The 22442-nt window shown below is 46.1% G+C and overlaps 9 protein-coding genes across 10 annotated transcripts in view; 5 read left to right on the forward strand and 4 right to left on the reverse strand.

Annotated features, from left to right (window-relative positions):
- LOC112349979 overlaps positions 1 to 274 on the reverse strand; it is a 1202-nt gene extending 928 nt beyond the window's left edge. Inside the window, exons 1-2 of the mRNA XM_024685333.1 lie at positions 238 to 274; positions 112 to 148 (exon numbers count right to left, since the gene is read on the reverse strand). Of these exons, the coding sequence (XP_024541101.1) occupies positions 112 to 148; positions 238 to 274 (74 nt within the window). The remainder of the gene's footprint in view (positions 1 to 111; positions 149 to 237) is intronic.
- A 2486-nt stretch (positions 275 to 2760) lies between these two features.
- On the reverse strand, positions 2761 to 4280 carry LOC9647744. Its single transcript, XM_024685428.1, has 8 exons — positions 4090 to 4280; positions 3863 to 3955; positions 3720 to 3785; positions 3451 to 3655; positions 3270 to 3376; positions 3180 to 3207; positions 2999 to 3106; positions 2761 to 2926 (listed from the first exon to the last, which is right to left on the reverse strand). The coding sequence occupies exons 1-7, from the start codon at positions 4261 to 4263 to the stop codon at positions 3039 to 3041; spliced, it is 741 nt and encodes a 246-aa protein (XP_024541196.1). The 5' UTR covers positions 4264 to 4280; the 3' UTR covers positions 2761 to 2926; positions 2999 to 3038.
- Positions 4281 to 4591: 311 nt separating this feature from the next.
- Positions 4592 to 7541, forward strand: LOC9647745 (uncharacterized FAD-linked oxidoreductase ARB_02478). The gene is made up of 4 exons (XM_024685334.1): positions 4592 to 6276; positions 6624 to 6843; positions 7139 to 7258; positions 7413 to 7541. Exons 1-4 carry the CDS (start codon positions 4592 to 4594, stop codon positions 7539 to 7541), a joined length of 2154 nt encoding a protein of 717 aa, XP_024541102.1.
- Positions 7542 to 9825: 2284 nt separating this feature from the next.
- On the forward strand, positions 9826 to 11812 carry LOC9647746 (protein DYAD). Its single transcript, XM_002980284.2, has 7 exons — positions 9826 to 9989; positions 10054 to 10225; positions 10311 to 10685; positions 10749 to 10835; positions 10895 to 10970; positions 11017 to 11109; positions 11168 to 11812. The coding sequence occupies exons 1-7, from the start codon at positions 9836 to 9838 to the stop codon at positions 11594 to 11596; spliced, it is 1386 nt and encodes a 461-aa protein (XP_002980330.1). The 5' UTR covers positions 9826 to 9835; the 3' UTR covers positions 11597 to 11812.
- LOC9648104 (alkylated DNA repair protein alkB homolog 8) lies at positions 11723 to 14087 on the reverse strand. Its single transcript, XM_002980435.2, has 8 exons — positions 13807 to 14087; positions 13635 to 13727; positions 13480 to 13566; positions 13292 to 13423; positions 12986 to 13225; positions 12865 to 12930; positions 11915 to 12816; positions 11723 to 11855 (listed from the first exon to the last, which is right to left on the reverse strand). Exons 1-8 carry the CDS (start codon positions 14080 to 14082, stop codon positions 11771 to 11773), a joined length of 1881 nt encoding a protein of 626 aa, XP_002980481.2. The 5' UTR covers positions 14083 to 14087; the 3' UTR covers positions 11723 to 11770.
- A 163-nt stretch (positions 14088 to 14250) lies between these two features.
- LOC9648105 lies at positions 14251 to 15690 on the forward strand. The gene is made up of 7 exons (XM_002980285.2): positions 14251 to 14468; positions 14519 to 14629; positions 14687 to 14755; positions 14818 to 14955; positions 15010 to 15087; positions 15155 to 15295; positions 15356 to 15690. The coding sequence occupies exons 1-7, from the start codon at positions 14292 to 14294 to the stop codon at positions 15560 to 15562; spliced, it is 921 nt and encodes a 306-aa protein (XP_002980331.2). The 5' UTR covers positions 14251 to 14291; the 3' UTR covers positions 15563 to 15690.
- LOC9647748 (protein ABCI12, chloroplastic) lies at positions 15270 to 17342 on the reverse strand. Its single transcript, XM_002980436.2, has 7 exons — positions 17024 to 17342; positions 16558 to 16674; positions 16247 to 16483; positions 16030 to 16194; positions 15896 to 15971; positions 15779 to 15843; positions 15270 to 15726 (listed from the first exon to the last, which is right to left on the reverse strand). The coding sequence occupies exons 1-7, from the start codon at positions 17324 to 17326 to the stop codon at positions 15574 to 15576; spliced, it is 1116 nt and encodes a 371-aa protein (XP_002980482.1). The 5' UTR covers positions 17327 to 17342; the 3' UTR covers positions 15270 to 15573.
- A 25-nt stretch (positions 17343 to 17367) lies between these two features.
- Positions 17368 to 19587, forward strand: LOC9648181. Its single transcript, XM_024685365.1, has 3 exons — positions 17368 to 18063; positions 18824 to 19096; positions 19291 to 19587. The coding sequence occupies exons 1-3, from the start codon at positions 17464 to 17466 to the stop codon at positions 19507 to 19509; spliced, it is 1092 nt and encodes a 363-aa protein (XP_024541133.1). The 5' UTR covers positions 17368 to 17463; the 3' UTR covers positions 19510 to 19587.
- A 1069-nt stretch (positions 19588 to 20656) lies between these two features.
- On the forward strand, positions 20657 to 22397 carry LOC9647824. Of its 2 annotated transcripts, XR_002993596.1 has the most exons (6): positions 20657 to 20851; positions 20964 to 21056; positions 21108 to 21305; positions 21377 to 21703; positions 21779 to 22075; positions 22139 to 22397. XR_002993596.1 is itself a non-coding variant. In XM_024685362.1 (2 exons), exons 1-2 carry the CDS (start codon positions 21883 to 21885, stop codon positions 22327 to 22329), a joined length of 384 nt encoding a protein of 127 aa, XP_024541130.1. In that variant the 5' UTR covers positions 21736 to 21882; the 3' UTR covers positions 22330 to 22397. The 2 variants fall into 2 exon arrangements, 1 of the variants encoding a protein (XP_024541130.1); XM_024685362.1 differs by lacking the exons at positions 20657 to 20851; positions 20964 to 21056; positions 21108 to 21305; positions 21377 to 21703 and having other exon boundaries at positions 21736 to 22075.
- Positions 22398 to 22442: the final 45 nt, after the last annotated feature.

Raw genomic sequence — 22442 nt, forward strand, 5'->3', positions numbered from 1 at the left:
TGCGGGAGGCGCGAGGCCAAGCCATCCAATTTCTTCGTCGAGAGTGCGAATTTCTGCTGTAAAATTGTGACTATGGTGAATGGAGGTGAATTTTCTTTGAGCTTTTCTTACCTTGTTCCATCCTCACGACAGAGCTCTCTTCCACCTCCTGGCGAAGCACAGGCTTGACGACGATGTTATTGTCCTGGAACATCTAGAGAACAAACACCACGAAAGTTTTAGCTTTTCTTCCATTACTGGCACTAGATTGGGATTCAGTGACCTGCAAAGCCATGACGACCTTCCACAAGATCTTGAACTGGGACTCCGTGGCGAGTTTCTCGACCGCCGCATCCTGATAATTAAAAGCCAAGCAACAGTGATCGACTTAACGCCGATAAGAGAACTTGATTCTACCTTGACAATGTTACGAACTTGATGTTCCAGCTTGTCCAGCCGCTCGTGATCTCTAGAAAGAAAAATCATCCAGTTCCAGTTGAGACAGCGATGGTTTCCAGGGAAAAAAATTCACACCTTTCTCGGTCTCTATCAACCTGGCTTTCGGTCTTGATAAAGGTTGCGTATCCTGTTTCCTGGAGGCAAAAAGTGAAAAACTGTTTTACGGCCTGAAAGAAACAAGATCATGAACCATAAAGTGCGAGTTCTCGCGATGCAGCTCGTGGAGATGGATGTAAGCGCTTTGAAGCTCCTCAATGCTTGCCTTGAGATTCTGGATGGATAAAACCTCGTCAATGAAAAGCCACTCAAAGTGATTGATGTTAATACCTCGACTTGCGTTCTCATCCTTCCTTTGTCCTGCGAATCTGCGAATCCGGAGTTTTGTGTCAGAGTCTCGGTTTCAGTTGGAGAGCTCCTCATTGTAAAAAGCTTACTGTTTGGAATACGAAACAATCAGTCTAAGTAATTCAGAACAACGAAAACACAACAGACCTTTTGAGTTGCTCAACTTCTTGCTTGAGGCTGTTCATCTCGGCAGCCTCTGAAGCGGTCATGCCTCGGCAACTATAGGGGAGTTTGTCTCCTGGACTCCATCCAGGAGGCGGAAGCCAGAAGGGGTCTTCAATGCCGGCAGACTTGCGAATCTCCATCAAAGAAGCATCTTCAAGCCAGTACTCGAGGCTGCCTTCCGAGTTATGCCGCCTCCTAAAACGTTGGCCATCAGGTGTCGTTTTGTCCACCAAGTGCTTCAACAAGTGATCCAGCAAGCCAGTGTCGCCGATAAACTTCCGTGCGTCCTCTCGTAACACGGCTCTTGAGATCGCATTGCCAGGCCGGGCTCCTTTAGCACGCATAAGATCAATAAGCTTTTCCTGTGCACTCGCATATCTGTATCGATACAGTCAAGACAGCACTCGAAGTTTTCAAAACCGAGTCACTTACCGTCCAGCAGACCACCTTCCAAGCACATCTTTACGAACTTGAATGGCCGTACACCTCACTGGGGTCTTCTCGGGGTGCGTTATCGAAGAGCCGCTGTTGAACCTGCTCACAGCGAGCTGAAGGTTCTCGTTGATCTTCGAGACACGCGTTGATTTTCTTCGAACAGCCCAGCTCCTCGGGTTGTTTACAACAGGCTCTTTTTTGTCTTCAGCCAGCCAAAAGGACTCAAGGTGACCTTGATGGAGGAGCTCAGTGCAAGATATCGGTCGTATGAGGAGGTCCTCCGCGAGTTTTGCTGTTACCGTCACCTCCTCGTCTAGCTCCGGCTTCGTACCCATGATAGTCTCCGAGATAGTCTCCGAACTTCCCAGGGAGCACTTTTTTTCCGCGTTGCTCCGAAGAAACCTCTCCAACGAGGAACAACTGGGAAATCTGAGCTTCACTTCCTCGCTCGATACGCTCACCACCTACGTGCATTGTAAGTCTCATCTCTAGAAGATAAGAACGCAAAGTTTTTACCATCGCAACGCGAGATCTCAGTCGAGACGACGGGGAAGATGCCAGAGGCCGGCTAATTTCGTACACGACTCCAGCTCTTGGATGCTCAGCTACAAAGAAGACACCAAACGAATGAGAGAAACAAGAAAAAAGAACGAAGAACGAAGAAGAGCAGCACTGGTTTGGTTCTTACCGGAGGTTTTCTCTACATAGAGTGTCAAAGCTAGATGCTGGTCACGATCGTCCTCGAGCGAGTCTAGAAGCTTTCTCTTCCGGTTCTTTTGCTCAGAGCACCAAGGCAAGAGCTCTGCATTCTTCTCGATTTCGTCCTTGGCCTGGGATGAGAGCTCACATCCAAGAAAGAAATCCAAGCAAGAAGCGCTCACCTCTGGAAATGTATCCTGTGGAAATATTTCCTTGCCGCTCCCCTCTAGCGATCCAACAAGCGTCAAGAAGAGAAGAAAACACCGAAGTTCTTCGATCCATACCTTGATTTCCCATCGCCTGGAGCCAGTACTCTGTCGACGGCCTCGAATTTTTCATCGCTCGGCTCCAATGCTGGAGAAATTTCGCTGTTAGAGCGCAGAATCCAGAGCGACGATCACCTGGACGCCAGAATCCCAGCCCCGGACGTGAATCACCGCGCGCGCTCGAAGTTTCTGCCAGCCTCCGCCCCTCAAACCCTATCTTGCTCGTCGCTAAAGCCCGACGAGAGCCTCCTATCACTTCTTCCTCGCACACTGGCTTTCACTTCCCATAGCTCTGTACGGTACGTACTTGGCCACCTTGAATTTCCAATTTCGGGCCACTGGAATCTTCCCGCTTCACGGCAGCATATTCGCCCCGCGATAGCAACAGCTAACCGTGATACGCTTGAGCATCTTCGTGAAAAACTTAAGCTTCGTAGTAGAGAGTGTACTGTTTTAACGGACAGAAAGGCTAGCAAAAACTTTTTAAAGCCGTGCCTTCTCTATCCTTTTGCTCGATCTAAGCTCTTAGCCTTTGGAGCGACTAGTTAGATTCTTCGAGGTACATCGCTGATCATTGCCTGGAGGGAAAAAACGCATTAAAAGCTCATCTCTGGGATTATAAAACTACTACTGTGATTGAAAGTACTTACCTCGTCTACAGCAAAAAATTTAGCTCCTAGGACGTCGAAGTTACGTCTGCAGCGTCTCGACGTTGTGTCCGATTTCGTGCCAGATTTTCTCGACCTCGTTCACGAAAGCTGCATTGGAAGAAATCGTCATCAAAGTTTTAGCCAGGTTTGATATAAACCAGAGAAGTTTTTACTGCCTTGCCTGGGAAGGAAGGATCCATGAGGCACTTCTGCGAAAACAGCGAAAGGAATAGTTATAAAACGTCTTTGATTTCATCAAAGAGATGCTCACGAGGATTTGCTCCTTGAGCTCCGGTCCTGAAGGTTTGGTGCTGATCAAAGAGTTGCTCGTATGGATTTGGTCTTTGAGCGCGGGTGCTGATGGCTTGTTACTGGATCCTGCTTAAGATAAACCATGAACTTCTAGCTTAGAAAGCTCTGAGATTTCTTAAAGTTGTATCGAAGCGAAGTACCTGGGCATGGCAGTGCTAAGACTACCTCTGGATCCGGGAGAACAGACCCTGCTCCCGAGGTGTTGCTTCGAGCCCCGTTGGGACTGTTGGTTTCAATCACTTCCGGAATGAATTGGTCGGGAGCTCCTGGGGCTGTCCAGTCCATCTCGCTGTAGATTTTCGGGACCACGCTTTCTAGAGTACCCCTGGGAATGGACGCGGCAGCCTAGATAGAACAAGCAAGTTAAAACAAGAAAAACAATGATAAAATACAAAACAGTAGCACGTACTTCGAGGATCTTAAAGCATTTCGACGCTTCCTCGTCGTTCTCGAACCTCATTCCAAACTTGTATGTCTGCAAAAAAAAAAAAACATCGTAGAATTGTTTTTTCTTTTCTAATCTCGGAGATTAAAAAATAAAATCGAACTCACCGTTCCAGAGATTGCGTAGCTTGCGAGAATGACTCGCGAGCTCCCAGTGGTACGAGGCCAAGCAAACGACAAGTCGGGAACACAGTGTTCTTCCTGGACAACAAAAAGATAACAAAATAAACCATTTAGAAACCGTGGTTTTCTTACAAAAGCCAATGCCGGCCAAGCCAAAACAATAGAACGACTACGCGAAGCAAACAAACAACGCGCTATGCCAAGAAACTCACATAGACATTGCCATTGAGAACGATGGCCAGCGTCGCGGAGGCGCTGTTGATCGTGAGAGTAGCCGCCGACTTGGAGATGATCCAGGAGCCCGCCAAGAATCGCCGGTGAAGCCCCTCGAACGGCGGGACGAATTGCGCCAGCTCCACTTGCCATGCGATCCGAGCGTCGCTCATCTCGCTTGCCCCCAGCGCTCGAAGAACCCTAAAACGCAGTTTCCCGCCAAAACTTATGCTGATAATATACCCGACAGTTTAGTTTTAAATTAAACGCGTCTTTGGCAAGCAATAGCTACGCGTTCTTCCCGGTTTTTAAAGCGAGCATTCTCTTCTTCCACATTACCTCATTCTTTCTTGGGGATTGATCGATCGATCACACAGCTTTGGTCAATTCTCGATTGATTGATATCGATTACACAGCAGCGTTCTCAATTCTCGAGTGATTGACAAAGGCAAGATCTTTAGAACGAGGTAGTTCTTCAAGGATTCTCCAATGGGACGAGCAATGGCGTTACTTCTTCTCTTTTCCACGATCTTCTCCATCTCCAATTTCATCTCCAGCGCCCAAAACACCAATGCAAGTGCCTGTAAGTGCTCCAATCCAAGCGAGTCCTGCTGGCCCAGCGCCGACGCCTGGAAAGCCCTCAATTCCTCCATCGCTGGCCGGCTCCTCGTCCCAATCCCTGCCGCCCTCCCCTGCTACAAGGACACCTTTGACAACGCTTCGTGCTCCATCGCCATGTCCCGATGGTCCGACCCGAGCTGGCGGATCGACCAAGCCGGCGCCGTCCAGTACGCAAACTGGGAGCTCCTGGGCGAGGACGGCTGCCCGCTCAACACCACCGCGGCCAAGAACGGGCAGTGCCGGCGCGGGAATCTTCCAGAATATTCTGTCCGCGCGGCCACCGCCGGCGACGTCCAGGCGGCCGTGCGCTTCGCGGCGAAGTACCGCCTGAAGCTCAAGGTCAGAGGCGGCGCGCACAGCTACCACGGTCAAAGTACGGAAGCCGGGTCAATGGTCGTCTGGACCCGGGACCTGAGGAACATCAGCTTCAGCGACGACTTCAGGCCGGCGGGTTGCAATGCTGGTCAACGCGGTCAGAGTGCGGTCAAGGTTCATGCAGGTGACGTTTGGGAGGATGTTTACCGCGCGGCAGACACACGGAAAGTTGTTGTTGTGGGCGCGATGTCAGGAACAGTGGCGGCGGCGGGGGGCTATGTTCAAGGTGGCGGGCACGGCCCGATCTCCCACATGTTTGGACTGGCGGCGGACAATGTTTTGGAGTTTGAGGTTGTGACTGCAGATGGGGAGCTTGTTGTTGCGAATGCATGCCAGAACCAGGACCTCTTCTGGGCCCTGCGGGGCGGAGGTGGCGGAACTTTTGGAGTTGTGGTATCCGCAACATACCGGACTTTCCCGGCTTTCAGTCGTGTGATCGGAACCTTTGTGAGCATCATCCCGGCGAATGCCCCTAGTCTCCTCGAGGTAACCCGGCATTTCATTGAGATCCAGGGTGCGCTATCGGATGAGAACTGGGCGGGTTACTTTGAGATCAGGCGCGAGAGGCTCTTTTTTGGATATCTCATTCCCAACGGCGAGGCGTCGCAAGTGAACGAAACCTTGGGTGGCTTTCTGAGCTATGTCCGGCAGCAGCAGGGGCTCACGATCCAGGTTGCAAACGTGAAGGAGTTTCCATCTTTTCTAGTGTGGAGACAAGCGGCGTCTTGCGCCTTCTTCGGTGCACAATGCGTGGAGAGTACTGGCCACAACTTGCAGATTGCTTCCAGGCTGATACCACGCGAGACGATGGAGAAATCGCCGATGGAGCTTGCGCAGGCATTGGTGAATGTTCTTGACAATGGGATTGGGCGGATCATCGGCTGCTTTGTTGCGGGTGGAAAGGTGGCTGAGGAGCAAGACAACGCTGTGAATCCCGTTTGGAGGAAGGCTCTGTGGCAGCTTGTGTTGCCCACCTCTTGGCTGGAAGGGACGAGTTTGATGGAGCAAGACGTAAAGACCAAGGCACTCACGCATGCAAACAGCCTTCTACGTGATCTTACGCAAGAGTCCGGAGCTTATCTCAACGAGGCCGATTTCAACGAGCCTAACTGGCAAGAGTCGTTCTTTGGAGTGAACTTTGAGAGGTTAAAGTCGATCAAAAAGGTGGTGGATCCAAACAAGCTTTTCAGGTGCCACAATTGTGTGGGAGATGATATAAATGTCTGTTAACTATAAACTCTTATTTTGTTTTGGATAAGAAATTGAATGGATAAGATTTTATGAACCCAAAAGGAGCCTTTTCGCTAGTAAAAAGGGTGTTACCTGTCTTATAAAACTCAGGCTTTGGTGTTTTGGTGTAATAGGGTTGTGAGAGCTTTACGGGTTTTAGAACAGCATGGCGATCGCAGCAACGATTATTGGAGTGGCTGGGAATGTTGTCGCAGCGTTGATGTTCTTGTCTTCGATGTATGTTTTCACTCTTTTTCTTGCTTCATGACCCCCTTTTCCCAATCTGATTCTTGCTTTTCCATTGCAGACTCACTTTCATAAGGATTGCAAAGAAGAAATCCACGGAATCCTTCTCCTCGGTGCCCTATATCGCCTCGCTCCTGAATTGTATTCTCTGGGTTCTGTATGGCTCGCCAATTAACAAAAACGCAACGCTGGTCGTCACCATCAATGGGCTTGGGACAGTTCTCAACGTGATCTACGTCTTGCTTTTCTTGTTCTACGCGAGGAAATCGCCCAAGGCACTGGTAAGGATTTGTTTTGAGGGTTGATCGAATCGCTTTGCCAACTTTGCCCCTTTTGAATTTGCAGAAAAGAGCATCCCTTTATACGTTTTCGTGCTTGGCGATCATGGCGGCCGTGGGCTTTGGCATAAGTCTCGGAATCCATAGTAAAGACACGAGGATTACAATCTTTGGAGTTCTTTGCATCGTCCTCAACATCGCGATGTATTGGTCACCTTTGTCCGTGATGGTAAGTTGGCGGATTAAAACCTTAACTTTCCTTGTTATCATCGCTAATCACAAAACCTCTGTATTGCAGTACCGGATTTTCAAGACCAAAAGCGTCGAGTTCTTACCTTTTTACCTGTGCTTGACCGTCTTCATCAACAGTGCCCTGTGGTTTGCGTACGCGCTCTTGAAGCACGACATTTACATACTGGTAAGTTTTCTGCAGTAAAGGCCGACATATTTACAGGGAATTAACAGAGTTTTGACCAATTCAGGTTCCCAATGTTCTTGGACTAGCTGGAGGCGCTGTCCAGCTCTTTTGCCACTACATATATTACAAGCCCGGTAACTTGCTGACGTGGCAGGTACCTGACGAGAAGGAAGCTGAAGAGAGTGAATCCCCGGATTTGGAGAGTGGAATTGAGTTACCCAAGCAAAATGGGAAATTTGTTGACGTAGCTCTTAACACCTCTACCATGGCAACGCAATCATGAAAACCTTTAGAGTAAACCTTTAGAGTAAATTCAGCTGTAAATTCATTTCATAATTTGTATTGTAAGAATAAGGTTTACTGCGTAATGCCAAATGGAAACACTAGGAGCTTTGAAAAATCTCCATTTATTTCCTTAATATTCAAGATCTGGTGCATTTCCTACACTAACTAACACAAGAGGCATTGAATAATTTGTTCATCTTTTGGAAATATATATATCATATTTATATATACAATAATAAAATTAATTTTTTAGGAAGATAAAGTTATTTTATTTCAAATATAAATTTTTTCAATGAAAGTATTAAAAAAAGTTTTAAAATTTCAGAAATTATCAATAATAGTTTTTATTCTCAATCACATATTTAATTTCTTCTTTATTTATTTATTTTTACTCTCTAAAAAATATTTTGACATTGTTTATTTTGAGAAGAACTAAATAGGGTCAAGTTAATGATATCCAAAAACATTTGTTGTAGAAAAACTCTTAGCTCCATACATTTGGGTTCTCTTTTATAATGATTTGTCTAAATTTGAATTAAAATATTAAATCAAATATAGATAAAGTTTTTTAAAAACTATTTAATAGAAATTTTTACTAACCATACATTATAACCTAATTAACTATCATCTAAATGTACATATTCATGTAAATATATAATGGAGTAGTTAACAATATTTACTTAATGTATTTAAAATTTTAGTTTGTATTTAAAACATTTAATTAAAATATTACTTGTAGAAATAATTTATACAACATCAAATTTTGCTTAAATATTAAAAATATAGGCAAAAAAATATTAATATAGCAACAAAAATAATCTAATATCAAAATATTCATAAAAAACAAAACATAAAATTTAACAATATTGAAATAATAATGGATTATATTTAAAATGTAATATAAGTCATAGTTTAGTATAACATTGGTTTTATTTTTTATTGCAATGTAAACATGATAAAAAGGTACTTAATAATATATAAACATAAAGTAGAATTTATTACTTAGAAGCTAGTATTAAAGACAGTACATGTAATGATACTTTATTTAATTTTCATGAGTTATTTAAGAAAATGATCTCATGTTACTCATTAATATCAATTAGTAAAATATTAATAATTTTAAATTTTTTCTAGCTAATAATATTTAAATTTAATATAATAATAATATATTTATTTATAAATAAAATAAGATCTATGAACTTTTTATACCAGTTAAAAATTAATTCTTTATCTAATTATAGAATGAAAATAATTTGGAGAGAGTTATAATTTTAGGTATAATTTATATAATTAAATTATTTATGATTAATCATATTTTGTAATGTTAAATAAAAAATTTTAACTTGTGGCAGTATCACAAAAAATTATATAACCATCATCACTTGTACATATTGATTGTCCCATTAATCTTTATTTGGTTTTCCAAATAATATTACTGTTATTATCATAAATTATAAAGTTTTTATCAGTTTATAATTTTAAAAGTAATTTTTTCTGTTATTAATTTTATATTTTCTATATGATATTCTAATACTCAGAATGTATATACAAACATTTTCCCTTTAGTTACAAAAGATTTTGTAAAATTTTTTATTGTAAAATCTCTAATTTTTATTGACTTCCTTTTGTAAACTTAAAGTTTCTATTAGTGTTAAAATATGATGAGAATTATCTCTAATGATTAAAATGTAAATAACATTTGGAATAAAAATAATCAAAATAATTGATAAATATGTCCTCTTTTTAATCCTTTTTTAGCTAGTGAAAAGATGTTTTTGAAAAGAAGTTGTATGTTTTTATATATTTAATGTTTTTATAATATCTATGGCATTGCATAGAAATTTATTCACATAATTGCATTTTTCTATAATAAATATTACATGGTTTCTTTGGCATTTTTACAGTTCCTTTGATGTTAAAAGGCAAGAAATCAAAACTGTCAGATTGAGCCATTAATTAGTTGAGGAAGTACTTCAAGCTATAGCTTATGGCTATTTGATCTTAGAAGAGGTTCTTTTCTTGGCTGGATTATATAAACAAACTAAAACATTAGATTTTGTTTAGATTATATAGAAAATTGACCTAATTAACTGTCATGTCCCAGCCAGCTGAAATGGATCTGCTATACTTTTACCATTTAGCCATGTAATTTACCGTACGACACGGCTATCATTGTTTGTATGCGTCGTGAGTATTGGCCATGGCGCAATGTGGTCTCTTCTCTGTTCCATTGAGGCGAAGGCTCTCATTAGGGGAGAGCGCAAGAGCCCTAAGCGCGGTACCGCTGCGCCAATGGCGCTGGTCAGGGTTAGCCCGGAGCGATGCGATGCGATCGATATGGAGCTCAAGCAATCATCGCCGAAGTGTGGCCAGTTCTATCGCCGGCGCCGGCGGCCGCAGGCTCTCCGTGTGGAGCCGATCCAGACGAAGATTTGCAGCGAGTCGGGTAAAATCTCTCGTCTTTCTCGCATTGCGTAATTTGGATCTTTCTTGGCCGATCGATCGTGCAGAGGGAGAAGACTGCGAGAAAGATCTCAGCGAGAGGCAGATCAAATGGGGAACGCGCAAGAAAATCAAATACACGACCAATCCGGACGAGAACCTCCAGATCGTCGTCAAGGGCTGCTCCAAATCGCTGCTGAAAGTTCCCAAGGACATGCAAGGACGCTGGTCGAATGAAAGGTACAAATCTACAGATTGGGGATTTTGGAACGAGCATTCAAGCTCCTTTCTTGTTTTCTTTCTTTTTCCTTTGCGATTTCTTCAGGTATTCTGCCGCTCAAGAGAGTCTCGTCCTGATCCTCCACGAGAAAGGAGCGACCCCGGGAGCTCCAATTGCGAGGCATGTCCTGAGAGACGAGGCGAGAAAATTCATTGGCGACACTGGGCTTTTGGATCATCTCCTAAAGCACATGAGCGACCGGGTGGTGGTGAGGGACCAACGATTTCGGCGACGCCACAATCCCGAAGGCGTGATGGAGTACTGGCTCGAGGATGCGAGCTTCATGGAGCTGAGGAAAGATGCCAACGTAAGTGATCCTTGGTGGATTCCGCCTCCTGGATGGAAGAAGGGCGATCCTACCATCACGAACGTTGAGGGAGAGATAAGAGCACTTAAGGTGGGCTTTGATGGCCTTCGAAGGTATGGAGCTTGTCGATTTTCTCGTAAACTTTGACGTTCTAACTTCTGGTTTTGTGCTGCTAGCGAGATGCATCAAGTACAAGAATCGTCGAGCGAGTCTTCACACGAAGCGATAAAATCTCTCAAGGAAGAGGTAGAGCTCTTGCGAAGGTCGGGTCCCGTGCTGGAAACGTTTAGTTTGTAACTTCCTTTCGTTGTCTTTCTCGCAGTGAAGTGCAGCAGCTGCAAGGAAAACCTGTCGAGAGACTGGATGGCCTGGAGACTCAAGTTCGTAAGATGATGGAGGTATACTCTCATTTCATTTATAGCTTAAAACAAATCGTTTTCGCAGGAAGGCAAACTCCGACAGGAGCTCCAGATCGTGGAGAAGCTGACGCTCGATACTCAGTTCGCAAACATGTGGAAGACTGTCATTACAATTCAGGTAAGTTACAATCGAGTTCCACGTCCAATTGCGTAACAAAATGGTCGTGTTCATCCAGGAAAAGCTGGCGGGCATGGAACGCTTGGAGAACTCTCGCTACCAGCAGCGCAGCGTCTTCTCTCCCTGCGTTATACAATCCCCCAGCGACCAGAAGGAGCACGCCTTCAAGCTATGCAGGCCACCAGGGACGTTTCTCATGCCTCCGGCCTCGACTCCCAGTGGCAGCAGGGGCCCCTCGTACCGAGTGGAAGACATCCTCTCCCCGAGATCCTCCTCGGACTCGGAAGTGACGATGGAAACGAACAAACCATTCATCGATCCGGTGGTGAGCAGGCACCAGATGTTCCTCACGGCGGCGGTCCAGGCACTCCAGGACAATACCTTCCAGCGTCAGCAGCAGCAGCAGCAGCAGCCAGACAGCTCTTCCTCCTGGCTTGGACTCGCGGGATCTCCGAGCTTTGAGCTGCTCCAAGCTCGCCAGAGCTAGCTCTCATCGTTATCCGCCACCACCACCGCAATTTTGGACCCTATAACGTACTTAAGAGATGACTTTGTACATAACGAGACGAGACGAGGCGAGTGAGGAACCAAAATGGAAACGAAACAGCGTACCTTAGAAACAAGAGAGAACCGTATCGTTCATAAAACTTGATGACACAAGTCACGACTTTTGCAATACAACGCACCAATTCGATTTGTCAAAGAAGTGATCAACGATTACGGCACCATCGATCGATGAAACCAACCTGCAAAGCAGCCGTGAATGATCGAAAAAGAAAACCAAACCGAGAAGAAAGAGACTGACCTTTCGAGCTCGCCTCTGACGAAGACATGGTAGTATCGGTTGTAGACGACGGCGTTCTTCTTATCGTCCTTCCTCGCGAAGCCACTCACGACCGCCTCCGCGGAGCCGGCGATCTCCGCGCGATGGTAAGGCAAGTGCCACGGTACGAAGTACTCTTGCTGCTCTTCCAGATTTTCAGCGCTAACCATTCCAGCCTCTCCTTCGGCTTCGTCGATCTTTGCTAGAGATGGCGACGACGTCGCTGGAAAGCTCTTGCTTTTACCACCCCCGTCCATGTCCCCGACCCATCCTTCCACGCATTTCTCATCCAGAGGAGTCCATTTCTTGACGAGTCCTTTGTCTTCCTGTTCTGCGGCCCACACTGTGACCAGCACCTTGCCTCCTGTGCTCACTATCCTCAGAAGCTCTACGATTGCTTTCCTCCGCCTCTTCTCGGTGCTAAGGTGGTGGAGCACGGCGATCGAGATGGCCGCGTCGAAGCAGCCTGTTCTAAACGGTAAGTTGACAGCATCCGCGACGAAAACTTCGTGGCCTCTTCGTGCGCAGATGGAGATGAGCTGCGGACTCACATCGCAGCCGATGAAGAAGCAGCTGTCGTTGAGGCCCAAGTACTTCCCGTTTCCACAGCCAGCGTCGATGACCATCGAGCTCGGGGGCAGCGAGTCGAGGAAAGCGGCAACTCTGGGCCACTTTGCAAACCTTGTGGAGCTGAAGTGTGGAGCAATGGCGTTGTAGACTTTGTGAACGAAAGTTTTCTCTATTTCCGGCGTTACGAGGTCATCTGGATCGGCTTCTTCTTGATCAACACTTTCAACTATCTCTGGAGCTCCAGAGTCGGATTGAGAATGGCACTGAGAATCGCAATACTGCCGAAAGTTGCAACGACAGGGACCATGACGAACCTGCAAAGATGGTCGCAAGGAGAGTTACTTTGAAGAGACAAACCAAACCTTTCGGAATGTATAGGAGACTCTTCTCGACTCTCGCGGGACGCTCTGACCAGATACGAGATCAAACTACACAGTCGACATGAAGCGTTGGCAAGGAAACGAAGAATACGAGATAACAGACCTTGTGATGCGGTATATAGTGGTGCCATCCATACCGTGACTCTCCGGATAGAATCAGCAATGATCTTTGCGGAAGGAACAACGCCTTTCTTTCAAACTCCGGCGACACACCTTCGCTCGCGTACTTCCTGAACTCCATGACACAAGGGCCAGCCAGAGAAAGAGAGATTATTGAGCCTTGGAACGCGGAGTGAGTGTCAATGTGCGGGGACAAGCCCACACCACGAGGATATTCATTAACCTATGAAAGAAAGAAAGACTCGAAAGTTTTGAGACGACGACACAAAGTTGCAAGAGCAAAACGTACCGTAAGTTGGTCGAAAGGAAACGTCGCCTCGGACGTTTCCTGGAGCTCAGCAATCGAGGAAATCTTCTCGAGCAATGGCTGGAGAAAGTCTGGGAACTCCCCCAAAAACTTGGAGGTGTCCACATTTCTTGCCTGGAGAAACAATCCAGTTTTTAGAAGATCGCAAGAGATAAAAACGAAAGGAGTACGTTGTATAGAAACTCGTATCCATAATGCTGGACTCGACGCTTCGCAAGAGCTTGCCACGGCCTAGCATCGACCTCTTGAAGAAGTCTCTGGGAAAAAAAAAATTCCGATGAAAGATCTCTACAACTGGAGATCCAAGAAAGTTTTTGATTCTCACCTCTTCTTCCCGCGATGATATAAACTCCGTCAGCAAAGAGAGGCCTGGAATTCCCAGCTCCTGAGCCGAGGTGCTCACTGGTACCTCAACCAACTAGCGAAGAAAATCTTGTCAAAGACGAGTAACGAATTCCTCAATACTCGAGAAGAACAGAGAGTCTCAATTGGCATACCTTGATTCTCTCACGAGGAGCTGCGAATTCGATCACCAGCGCGCGCTCCCCGAGCGCTCCACAGCATTGCCGATTCCACGCATCCCTGGCCGCCGCCGCATCCGCCTCCCTCTCAAACGACACGATGACCCTAGCCTTGCTCGAATCCGCGGCGCAAGCGTCCAGTACCGGCCCAAACTTGGAGAATGCCGCTTTCACGGATTCCAGAGCTATCCCCAAGCAATTCGCAACATAGAGATGGCGCGTGGCTCCCACAGCTCGCGCAAAGCCCTCCATCCCCAAGAACCCTAAACCCAGAGCGAGAAAGAATCAACGGCTTGCAACCTGACACCTGAAAACATCGAATCTACACCGTCCGTCAGGGCAAAATTTAAAATCAGCCGTTGGATGCAAACGGGCATCCTAGGTGGCATCTTGTGAGCCGTGGATTCTATCAGAGTGGAACTTTTGAGGGTTTTGCTCGCCATAGCCAGGGTTGAATCGCAATGCCGCCAGTCCAGCGCTTCGCGATCGCAATCGCGCTCGCGCTCTTGATCGTAGCAAGGGTCGATGCGCAAGTGGCACGGAAGGAGAATATCAAGTACCTGCGCTGCGCGGTGTGCGAGCAGATCTCCAAGCAGCTGTTCGAGAAGGTTTCGGAGAAGAAATCGATCAAGAAGAAGGTGAGAAAAAGGCAAGAAAATCTAGTGCCGGGGCTGATCGCGTCTGGCAGCTCTCAGAATTCGAGATTATCGAGCTAGCGGAGAATATCTGCAATGTCAAGAAGCGGGAAAGCGAATGGATGTTCTTCCTGGATATCGTGCGAGAAGGAAACAAACTCAAGGTGGATTCTTCTCCTTTTCTTTTCTGTGAGATGATGGAGTTGTGCTCTGGATCTCAGCTCGTGGAGCAGCCGGAAGAAGGAGAATGCAACACCAAATGCAGGACGATCGAACGAACGTGCCAAGAAGTATGAATTTTTCTTTTCTTATTTCACGAGATATTTAGAACGAAATGGAAAATTCTCTGTAGGTGATCGGAGACCATGACACCGATATCGCGGAGTTTATCCACACACACTTACGCGATCTATCGGAAGAGGCCATTTTCAAGTCACTTTGCAAAGAAGTCACCAAGTCTTGCTCATCCAAACTACCAGCGCTTCCGAAAGTAAGTTTTGCCTTTTCTAAGCCTCCAAACACGATCAAAATGCCTGCTTTCCAGACGCTAGATTTGGGAGAGCCCTTCACGCCAAAGCCCACCAAGGACGCGGACATGGCTAGACTGATGCGTTCCATGGGTGTAAGTTTTAGACCTTCATAGCCAAGCGCTCGATTCTTTACTCTATTTGTTTTCATGGTTTTCACAGGACATGCCTGGAGGACAAGGAATGAAAATGTATTCCAAGGACGACCTCATGAACATGAATAACTATCCGGGTGGTGACCCCGACGATGACGATGACGACGACGATACCGACGAAGGAAGCAAGCTTCAATCACTTCTTAAGGTTCTCAACTTGCCTTTTCTTTCATTGCCTCGGTGCTAAAAGATTTCCAAAACACCGCAGAAGCAAAACTTGAAGAACCCTGCGAATCCAAAGAACCAACCCAAGCGAAGCATGCTAACTCAAGTTCTCGATCACGTACAATCGATTGGCCGTGACACGTTGAGCAGTGCTAGGAAAACGAAGGACAAAGTAACCAAGTATGTCAAGCGATGGTGGCGGAGAGCCAAGTCCTCTAAGCAGCGCCAGGCCCAAAAGGTGGATCTTTGATGAAGTGAGCTTTACGAGAGCAAGATTTCCGAGGCAGCGGCGGCTAGCAGCACCGATCCCAGCGCCGCCAGCGCCAGAACATCGTTTAACTTAATAGAGAGCCTGCTCAAGAAGTAGAGCTTGTGTTCTTCGGGATTGCCTTTGAAACCTCGAGCTATCATAGCCTGGAAAAAAAACAAAGCTTTCAACGATGACAAAGGAAGATTTGCGTCCTACCTCGGTTATATGCTCGGCATGAATGAAGAGATTTTTGAACAAGCGACTTACGAGTGTCCCAAGATCTGCCAAGAAAGAAAAGCTCGAGTTTTTAATGAAAGAGAAGCGCAAACTTACGTTCTAGAGTCTCTCGCAGCTTCAACGATTTCCACTGCACGCCCCGCGAAGCCACGGCCAAGGCAATGTTTCGCACCTGGAAGTGAGTGGAAATCCATCACGCTCGCTCCGAAAAACCTCTCGGGGTAACGTACCTCGTCGAAGACAAGACCGGTGAATCTAAGCGACAGTAGCAAAGTGAGTATCATCTCGTCCACAGCAACGCCGACTCTTTGAAGTGGACGAAGAAACCATCGCAGCCCGGCTGCTAGATCCTCTGGAGTGGTCGTAGCGATACAAAGACTGGCACTTTGGAGCACCTGGAAACAAAGAAACATGAGCGTTTGCTCTGAAGAAACTACGAAAGCTTACCGTGAATGACAAACACGCAGCCGTGGTAGCGAGTGCTACACCTTTGGTCGTGAGCTGGAAAGGCCCAAGCTTGAAGAAAACGTAGGAGTAGCGATTCAGTGCTGGAGGCAGCGGAGGCAATGAATCCACGCTCGGTGGTGGTGTTCGAACTTGCATGATCGGTGTGACACCATCTGTCGTCAAAGCTGCCATCACGAAAAGCAATCCACAGAGCAATGTTGTTCTTCCCAACTGGTCCTGTGAATCGAGAGAGAAACGCTGGATGTTACTGGAGATTTCAAGGAAGAAAAAAAGGGACGCTAGAAACGAACCTGCCATACTCTCTTTGGAAGACACGAAACAGCTGCTGTGGAGAGGAGGGCGACCACGCCTAGTCGAAATACTGCGTGTGCTCGCGAAGATAAAACGATCAAGCCAAGTAACCAAGCCTGCAAGCTCAAACCTGATTTAAACGGGTTACCATCACGAAGAACAGTAGAAGAGAAAACTCTCTATAGTAACAGACAAAGAGTATAAGCACGCGAAGAACCCGCGGAAGAAAAGAAGAGAGATCACGATGATCCAAGCAAAAGTTGGCAAGAAAAACCACAAAAGATAGACTTAATCACGAATTTTCACGAAAACTATCATCCAAGCACGAAGAGAAAAGAGAATTTTCCACAAAACTATCATCCAAGCACGAAGAATAAAAGAGAAAGGAAACTACGCAAGGAAAAGAGAATTTTCCACGAAAACTATCATCCAAGCACGAAGAACAAAGAGAAAAAAGAGAGAAACCTGTTTAACTCGGGGATCCAGCGAATGCAAGACCGTAACTGGAGAAGAAATGTACTGCGCCAGCGGCGACGATGTCGCAGTGGCCACCATTCTCACAATCCGCGCACCGATCGGCTCCTGGTTGCCCAGACTCTTGGCCCAATCCGCAAAACCCCGACCCCGGGACTGCGCCGCCGCAGCGATCGTGAAGCGGCAATGGCGCTTGCAGCTAATCCACACTGGAATCGTCACAAAATCCCTGGCAAAGATGGAAGAAGAAGAGAAGCAGTGGAGCGCATTGGCGCCCGGCGCAAGAAGAGACATCGCTCAAGAATTTAGGGTTCTTGGCACAATGATACATTTTTAGGGCTCTTCAATCAAACAGGGGATGGAAAGAGGTGCGTTCTAGAGTCTCGATTCCAGTCCATGGCCGGCGCCAGATAGGAGATTCCAGCTAAGGCATGGCGCTGAGGCGCTGTGCGCGGCGTGGGATCGTGGGAGCTCTCGCAGCCGATGCCATCGCCTTTTCTTCTTCGTCTAGGGTTCTATCCCAGCTGGGCAGCAGCTGGGAGCTTCGATCAGCGCTATTCTCGACGATTTGCGCGCCCAGGGCCACCGAATCGACGCTCCTCCCGTGGAAGAGATCCATCTCCCTATTGCGGCAGCGCCGTGGAGTGGCCACCGACCACTCCACCGAGACGACGTTCGCGGAGAAATGGAGGATCGCGCAAGAGAAGATGAAGCAGGCAGTGATGGAGAAGCCGCGAGCAGTGGTGGAATCCGTGAAGAACAGCGAATTCGCCGAGGGGACGAAGGGAGCGCTATCGGCTGTGTCAGCTCCAGTGGCCAAGACGCTTGTGAGCTATCGGGAAGCTCTCAAGCTCCAGATCGAAGCGTTTTGGAGGAGGAACTACTTGGTTGTGGTGGGAGCGGTGGGGCTGGCCGCTTGCCTTCTCCTGTGGAAGGTGATGTTTGGGATCGCGAGCTTGTTCGTCTCGCTCTCGGAAGGGATGGCCAAGTATGGATTTCTCGCATTGGCAGCAGCAATGGTCACCTTCAGTGTAAGAGATCATCGCTTTTTCTTCCATCTCTGATCTTCCATTGTGAGTTTGTATACTATTCCTCGTTCTCGTTTTCTATCTTCCATCTTTTCTTTGATGTTCTTCCTACATTGTGAGTTTTCTAGCCTTTGAGCTTCTATCTTCCATCGCTTCTTCTGCCATTTTGAGTTTCTATGTTTTTCCTCCTCGTTTCTCCGGGGCTTCATCTTCCATCTTTTCTTCCTTCTTCTGCCATTGTGAATTTTTATGTTTTTCCTCGTTCTCGGAGCTTTTCTTTCTTCTCCCATGGTGAGTTTCTAGCCTTTTCCTCGTTTTCGTTTCTTTGGAGCTTATCTTTTCTTTGATTTTCTCATTGTGAGTTTCTATGCTTTTCATCGTTCTCGTTCTTTCGGAGCTTCTATCTTCCATCTTTTCTTTGACCTCAGTCATTTCTATCGTTCTCGTTTCTTGAGAGCTTCAATTTCCTCCATTTTGAGTTTCCAGCCTTTTCCTTGTTCTCGTTTCTTTCTATTTCTCCATTCTGACTTTCTATATTTTCCTCGTGCGAGTTTCCCTTTTCCTCGTTCTCTTTGATTTGCTTCCTCCATTGTGAGGTTCTTCCTCGTTCGTTTGTAGTTTTTGGTTTTGTTTTTAGTTTCTTTCCTTATTCTAGGAAACTATTATAGCTATCGTGGCTTCCTCTCTTCTTTTCATTCTCTTCTTGGTTCTAGTTTTGTTCTTGTTCTCGTGCACTAACTTAGTTCCTTTGCTTCTGGTGCAGGGAATGGTTTTGAAAGCGAGATACACGATAAATCCCGATGCAGTCTACAGAATTGCGATGCGTAAGCTCAACACTTCTGCGGACGTGCTCAAGGCTCTCGGCGCTCCTCTTTCCGGGACAGACATTCGTGCCTACGTGATGACCGGAGGTGGCCTCCGGATCAACAACTTGAAGCCTCGAGTGAGCAGCAAACGGTGTTTTCTAATCTTCCCCATCCAAGGGTCGGAGAAGCGAGGACTCGTGAGCATCGAGACGAAGAAGAAACAAGGCCAGGCAAGTTCTCTCTTCGTCTTTCGGAAGTCGCTTCGATTCTTCACTCAGATTTTTTCATTTTCGTTCTTCGTTCTTCCAGTTTTCCCTCATCCTTTCTTCGCTTCTCTTCTTAAAGTTTCGTTCGTTCTCCAATGCTATTCTCCTATCTTTCTGCTAATCTCAGTATGACTAACTTTCCTTCGTTCGTCTTCCAGTATGACTTCAAGCTTCTAGCGGTGGACATCGCCGGGCACGAAGGAAGGATCTACGTCGCCGGCGACGAGGCCGAGTATAAGATTGGCGGCGGCCTCATTGCCGAGCTGCGAGATCCAATCGTCAAGGCGATGGCAGCACAGAACGAGTTTGAGGCTCAAGACGATAAAGAGGAGAAAGAGATGGAGGAGGCGCCTGCGTTGAAAGCTAGTGAGAGCTGATTCCTCACAACATCGTCTTTCTTTTTTTGTAGGTTTTCAGAGACATCAAAAAATAAATCCTTGTGTTTTTTCATGAGAGATGATTTGTAGTCGAGAGTTGAGATCTTTTGTTCTAGTATTGTTCCAAACCATCTCTTCAAGCAAAGGAGCGCTCCTCTGCAAACATGTCCTTGAGCAACTTATATGCAGTTCTTTTTTGTTCTTCATTACCTTTGAATCAGATAAATGCAGCATGGATTGCTCTATACATTTTCAAACAATTAACTTTGTTTCCTAAAAACTAAGCGAATGAGTTCATACTAGAAAATGCTTTTTCAACTCTATGTGATATGAACCATATTACAGAGAAGTAGTAGCAGCTTTGAATAAATAAGCTTCTACATCAAAGTAAATATTTCACTAACATACGCACTCGTAATCCTCATTGCATGGAAGATTTGCATAGCACCCACTGGTTCCTGGGCCGCAATAAGCTCCACAAACACATTCAAGCTTGTCACACATTCCTCCAAGGCAATCAAATCCCTCCCGACAATCATCGCTACTCTGGCAGCTATCTCCACATCCTTTTAGCTGTTTAGCCTCAGATCCCATTTTTGTGTTAGTGATGATCAAAGCTGCAAAGAAAACTAAGAAGAAAATCGCCTTCATACTTGTTGGAAAGTATGTCTTCACTAGAGATTGTAATACTTGATGGAAAGTATGTTTTCACTAGAGATTGGAATGTGTGGAGTTTATATAACAAGTGACATACTAACTTGAGCTACCAACAACCTTCTGTCATGTAGTGTTTGTTGGTTTCTTTGTTTTGGATAATCAAGATGCAAGTTGACAAAAGTCTTAGGAATAGCAAGATTTTACTAATTCAAATTAATGTGTGATTATTCAGCATGAAAGTCAGCTTTGTAATACCTATGTTAGTATTTTAGTTATTCCACTTTTGGGTTTAGAGATTATTGTAAAGTATCTAGAAAAACTTATTTTGGTTTGGCTTAGGAGAGAGGTTAAATATGTGGTTTTAAAACGAATAGGCTAAGCCATAAAATATTCTGAAATATCTTAGTGGTTCGTGTCTTTCTTTAAAATTAAGCTTACCTGGACGAATAGCCACGTGGCAGTGTCATAGTGGACGCACCCATTTGTCTTTAGGGTTAGATTGGGGGCGATGGTGATGGAGTTGCCGCCAATGGATCTGGTGACTAAGGTGCTCGATTCCTCTGATCTCACCGGTGAGAAGGCTGTGGTGGCCAAGATGATGAAGGAATTACAGGAGAAGCATCCCATACAGCTCCAGTACGACGCAGATGTCTTGCTCCACGCTTTGTGTAAACCCTGGGAAGTGGTAAGCAAAAAATTCTATCTCGTAGTTGGATGCCTCTCCTTTACAAAAGAAAGTGATTTTTCTCACTTTCCATCTGTTTTTTTTCTTTCTTTCTTTCTTTCTTTCTCTCCAGGGTGGTCACGCTTACGATTTTAAGAAATGCCATCGCCAATTAAGAATCACCGATCCATATCAAACTTATTCGACAGACCAAGTCTTGCTTCAAGTACGTTTCTCTCAAGCTCATGAAAGTTTTCATTTTTATTTGTTTTGCCAGTGGCACGAGAGAGTAGTAGCAGAAAGAGAGGCATGGAACAGGCAAAGGCAGCTCAAAGCACACATGCTCTTCCTTCTTTCCAATCTCCAAGTTGCGGAGAGGCAGCGGCGTCGCACCATAGGTTCACAAGCGCTCTATCTCTCAATCGTCACCGAGCTGCGTTGAGGTTTTAGTCAAGTCTATCGCGAGCCAGATGAGGTGACGATTTCACAACTTTCCTCGTGAACTAACATCTCGCTTCTCGTGTTCTTCCATTTTTCTTCTTCCAGAGAAGCGAAGACTTACGCATCCCCAAGAGGAGCCTGCTGATTTCAAAGAATCGAGCGGCAACTTAAGGCTCTTGATCGATACGTACTTCGCGAAGAGACCCTCGGAGCTTAAGTTGCTGGAGCCAGTGGCGGAGGTGATTGTCAAGCCAGAGGATCCTCCCGCCGAGCCGGCGACGATGATAGTCAAGCCCGAGGAGGATACTTCCACTTCCAAAGACCCAGCAGTGCTAGTCAAGCCGGAGGATCCTCCAACCGAGCCAGCAACATTGCTACCGCTTCGCAGCTCTACGCCAAAGATTGTCATGGAAGTTCCAAGCCCAAGAACAGGTTCTTCTTTCTCTTCTTTTCGTTGGTGCTGGAAGGAAAAAACTCTTCTCATGTTTTTTTCTGTGATGCAAACAGTGGCTTTGAGGCAGGAAGTGAAAGACCTCGATCTGTTCGACGAGAAGCTCACGCCACCCGAGCCAGAGGCACCAAAGAAGAAGAAATAAAAAAGTCCAGTCCAAATGCCTTGGAAAGAAACGAAGAAATCATTCCATTGTTTTGGTGCTAACACAGGTAACTTGAGTCTAACTGAGTCCTTCAGGTTGAACGTCGTCTCCATGGTCTCGTTTCCGTGCCAAAGGTTCTTAAACATCACCAAGTTCGCCGCCGACCAACATCAAAGCCATATGGTGATACGATTTCCTTCACCTTACGGTATGTCGTGATCTTGTGTAGAAATTCCTCTTGACACTCACTTGGTTGGAACTTCGAGAACAGGATTTGTGAACGCACTGATTCCTACACACAGACGTCAGCCATTCTTGTGTCGAAACCCAGCAACTTGCATTGAATTCCGACGTCAGAGATCGTCGAGTCCGGCCAAGATGTTGGCGATAATGCCAAGGTTGGAGAGCAATCCCTGTGAATCGCAGCAAGAAAAAGAATCTGATCCCTTGGCCTTGAAGTGACTCGGTCAAGTGAACTTGTCTGCCTGCCTGATAGTCGTATTATAATTCTATATGCTCTCCATTAAGGATACATTTTACAAATATTTCTACCTCATCCTTTCTTGCTTCTCAAA

The sequence above is a fragment of the Selaginella moellendorffii genome, unplaced genomic scaffold (assembly GCF_000143415.4).
Source record: "Selaginella moellendorffii unplaced genomic scaffold, v1.0 SELMOscaffold_44, whole genome shotgun sequence".
Lineage (NCBI taxonomy): Eukaryota > Viridiplantae > Streptophyta > Lycopodiopsida > Selaginellales > Selaginellaceae > Selaginella > Selaginella moellendorffii.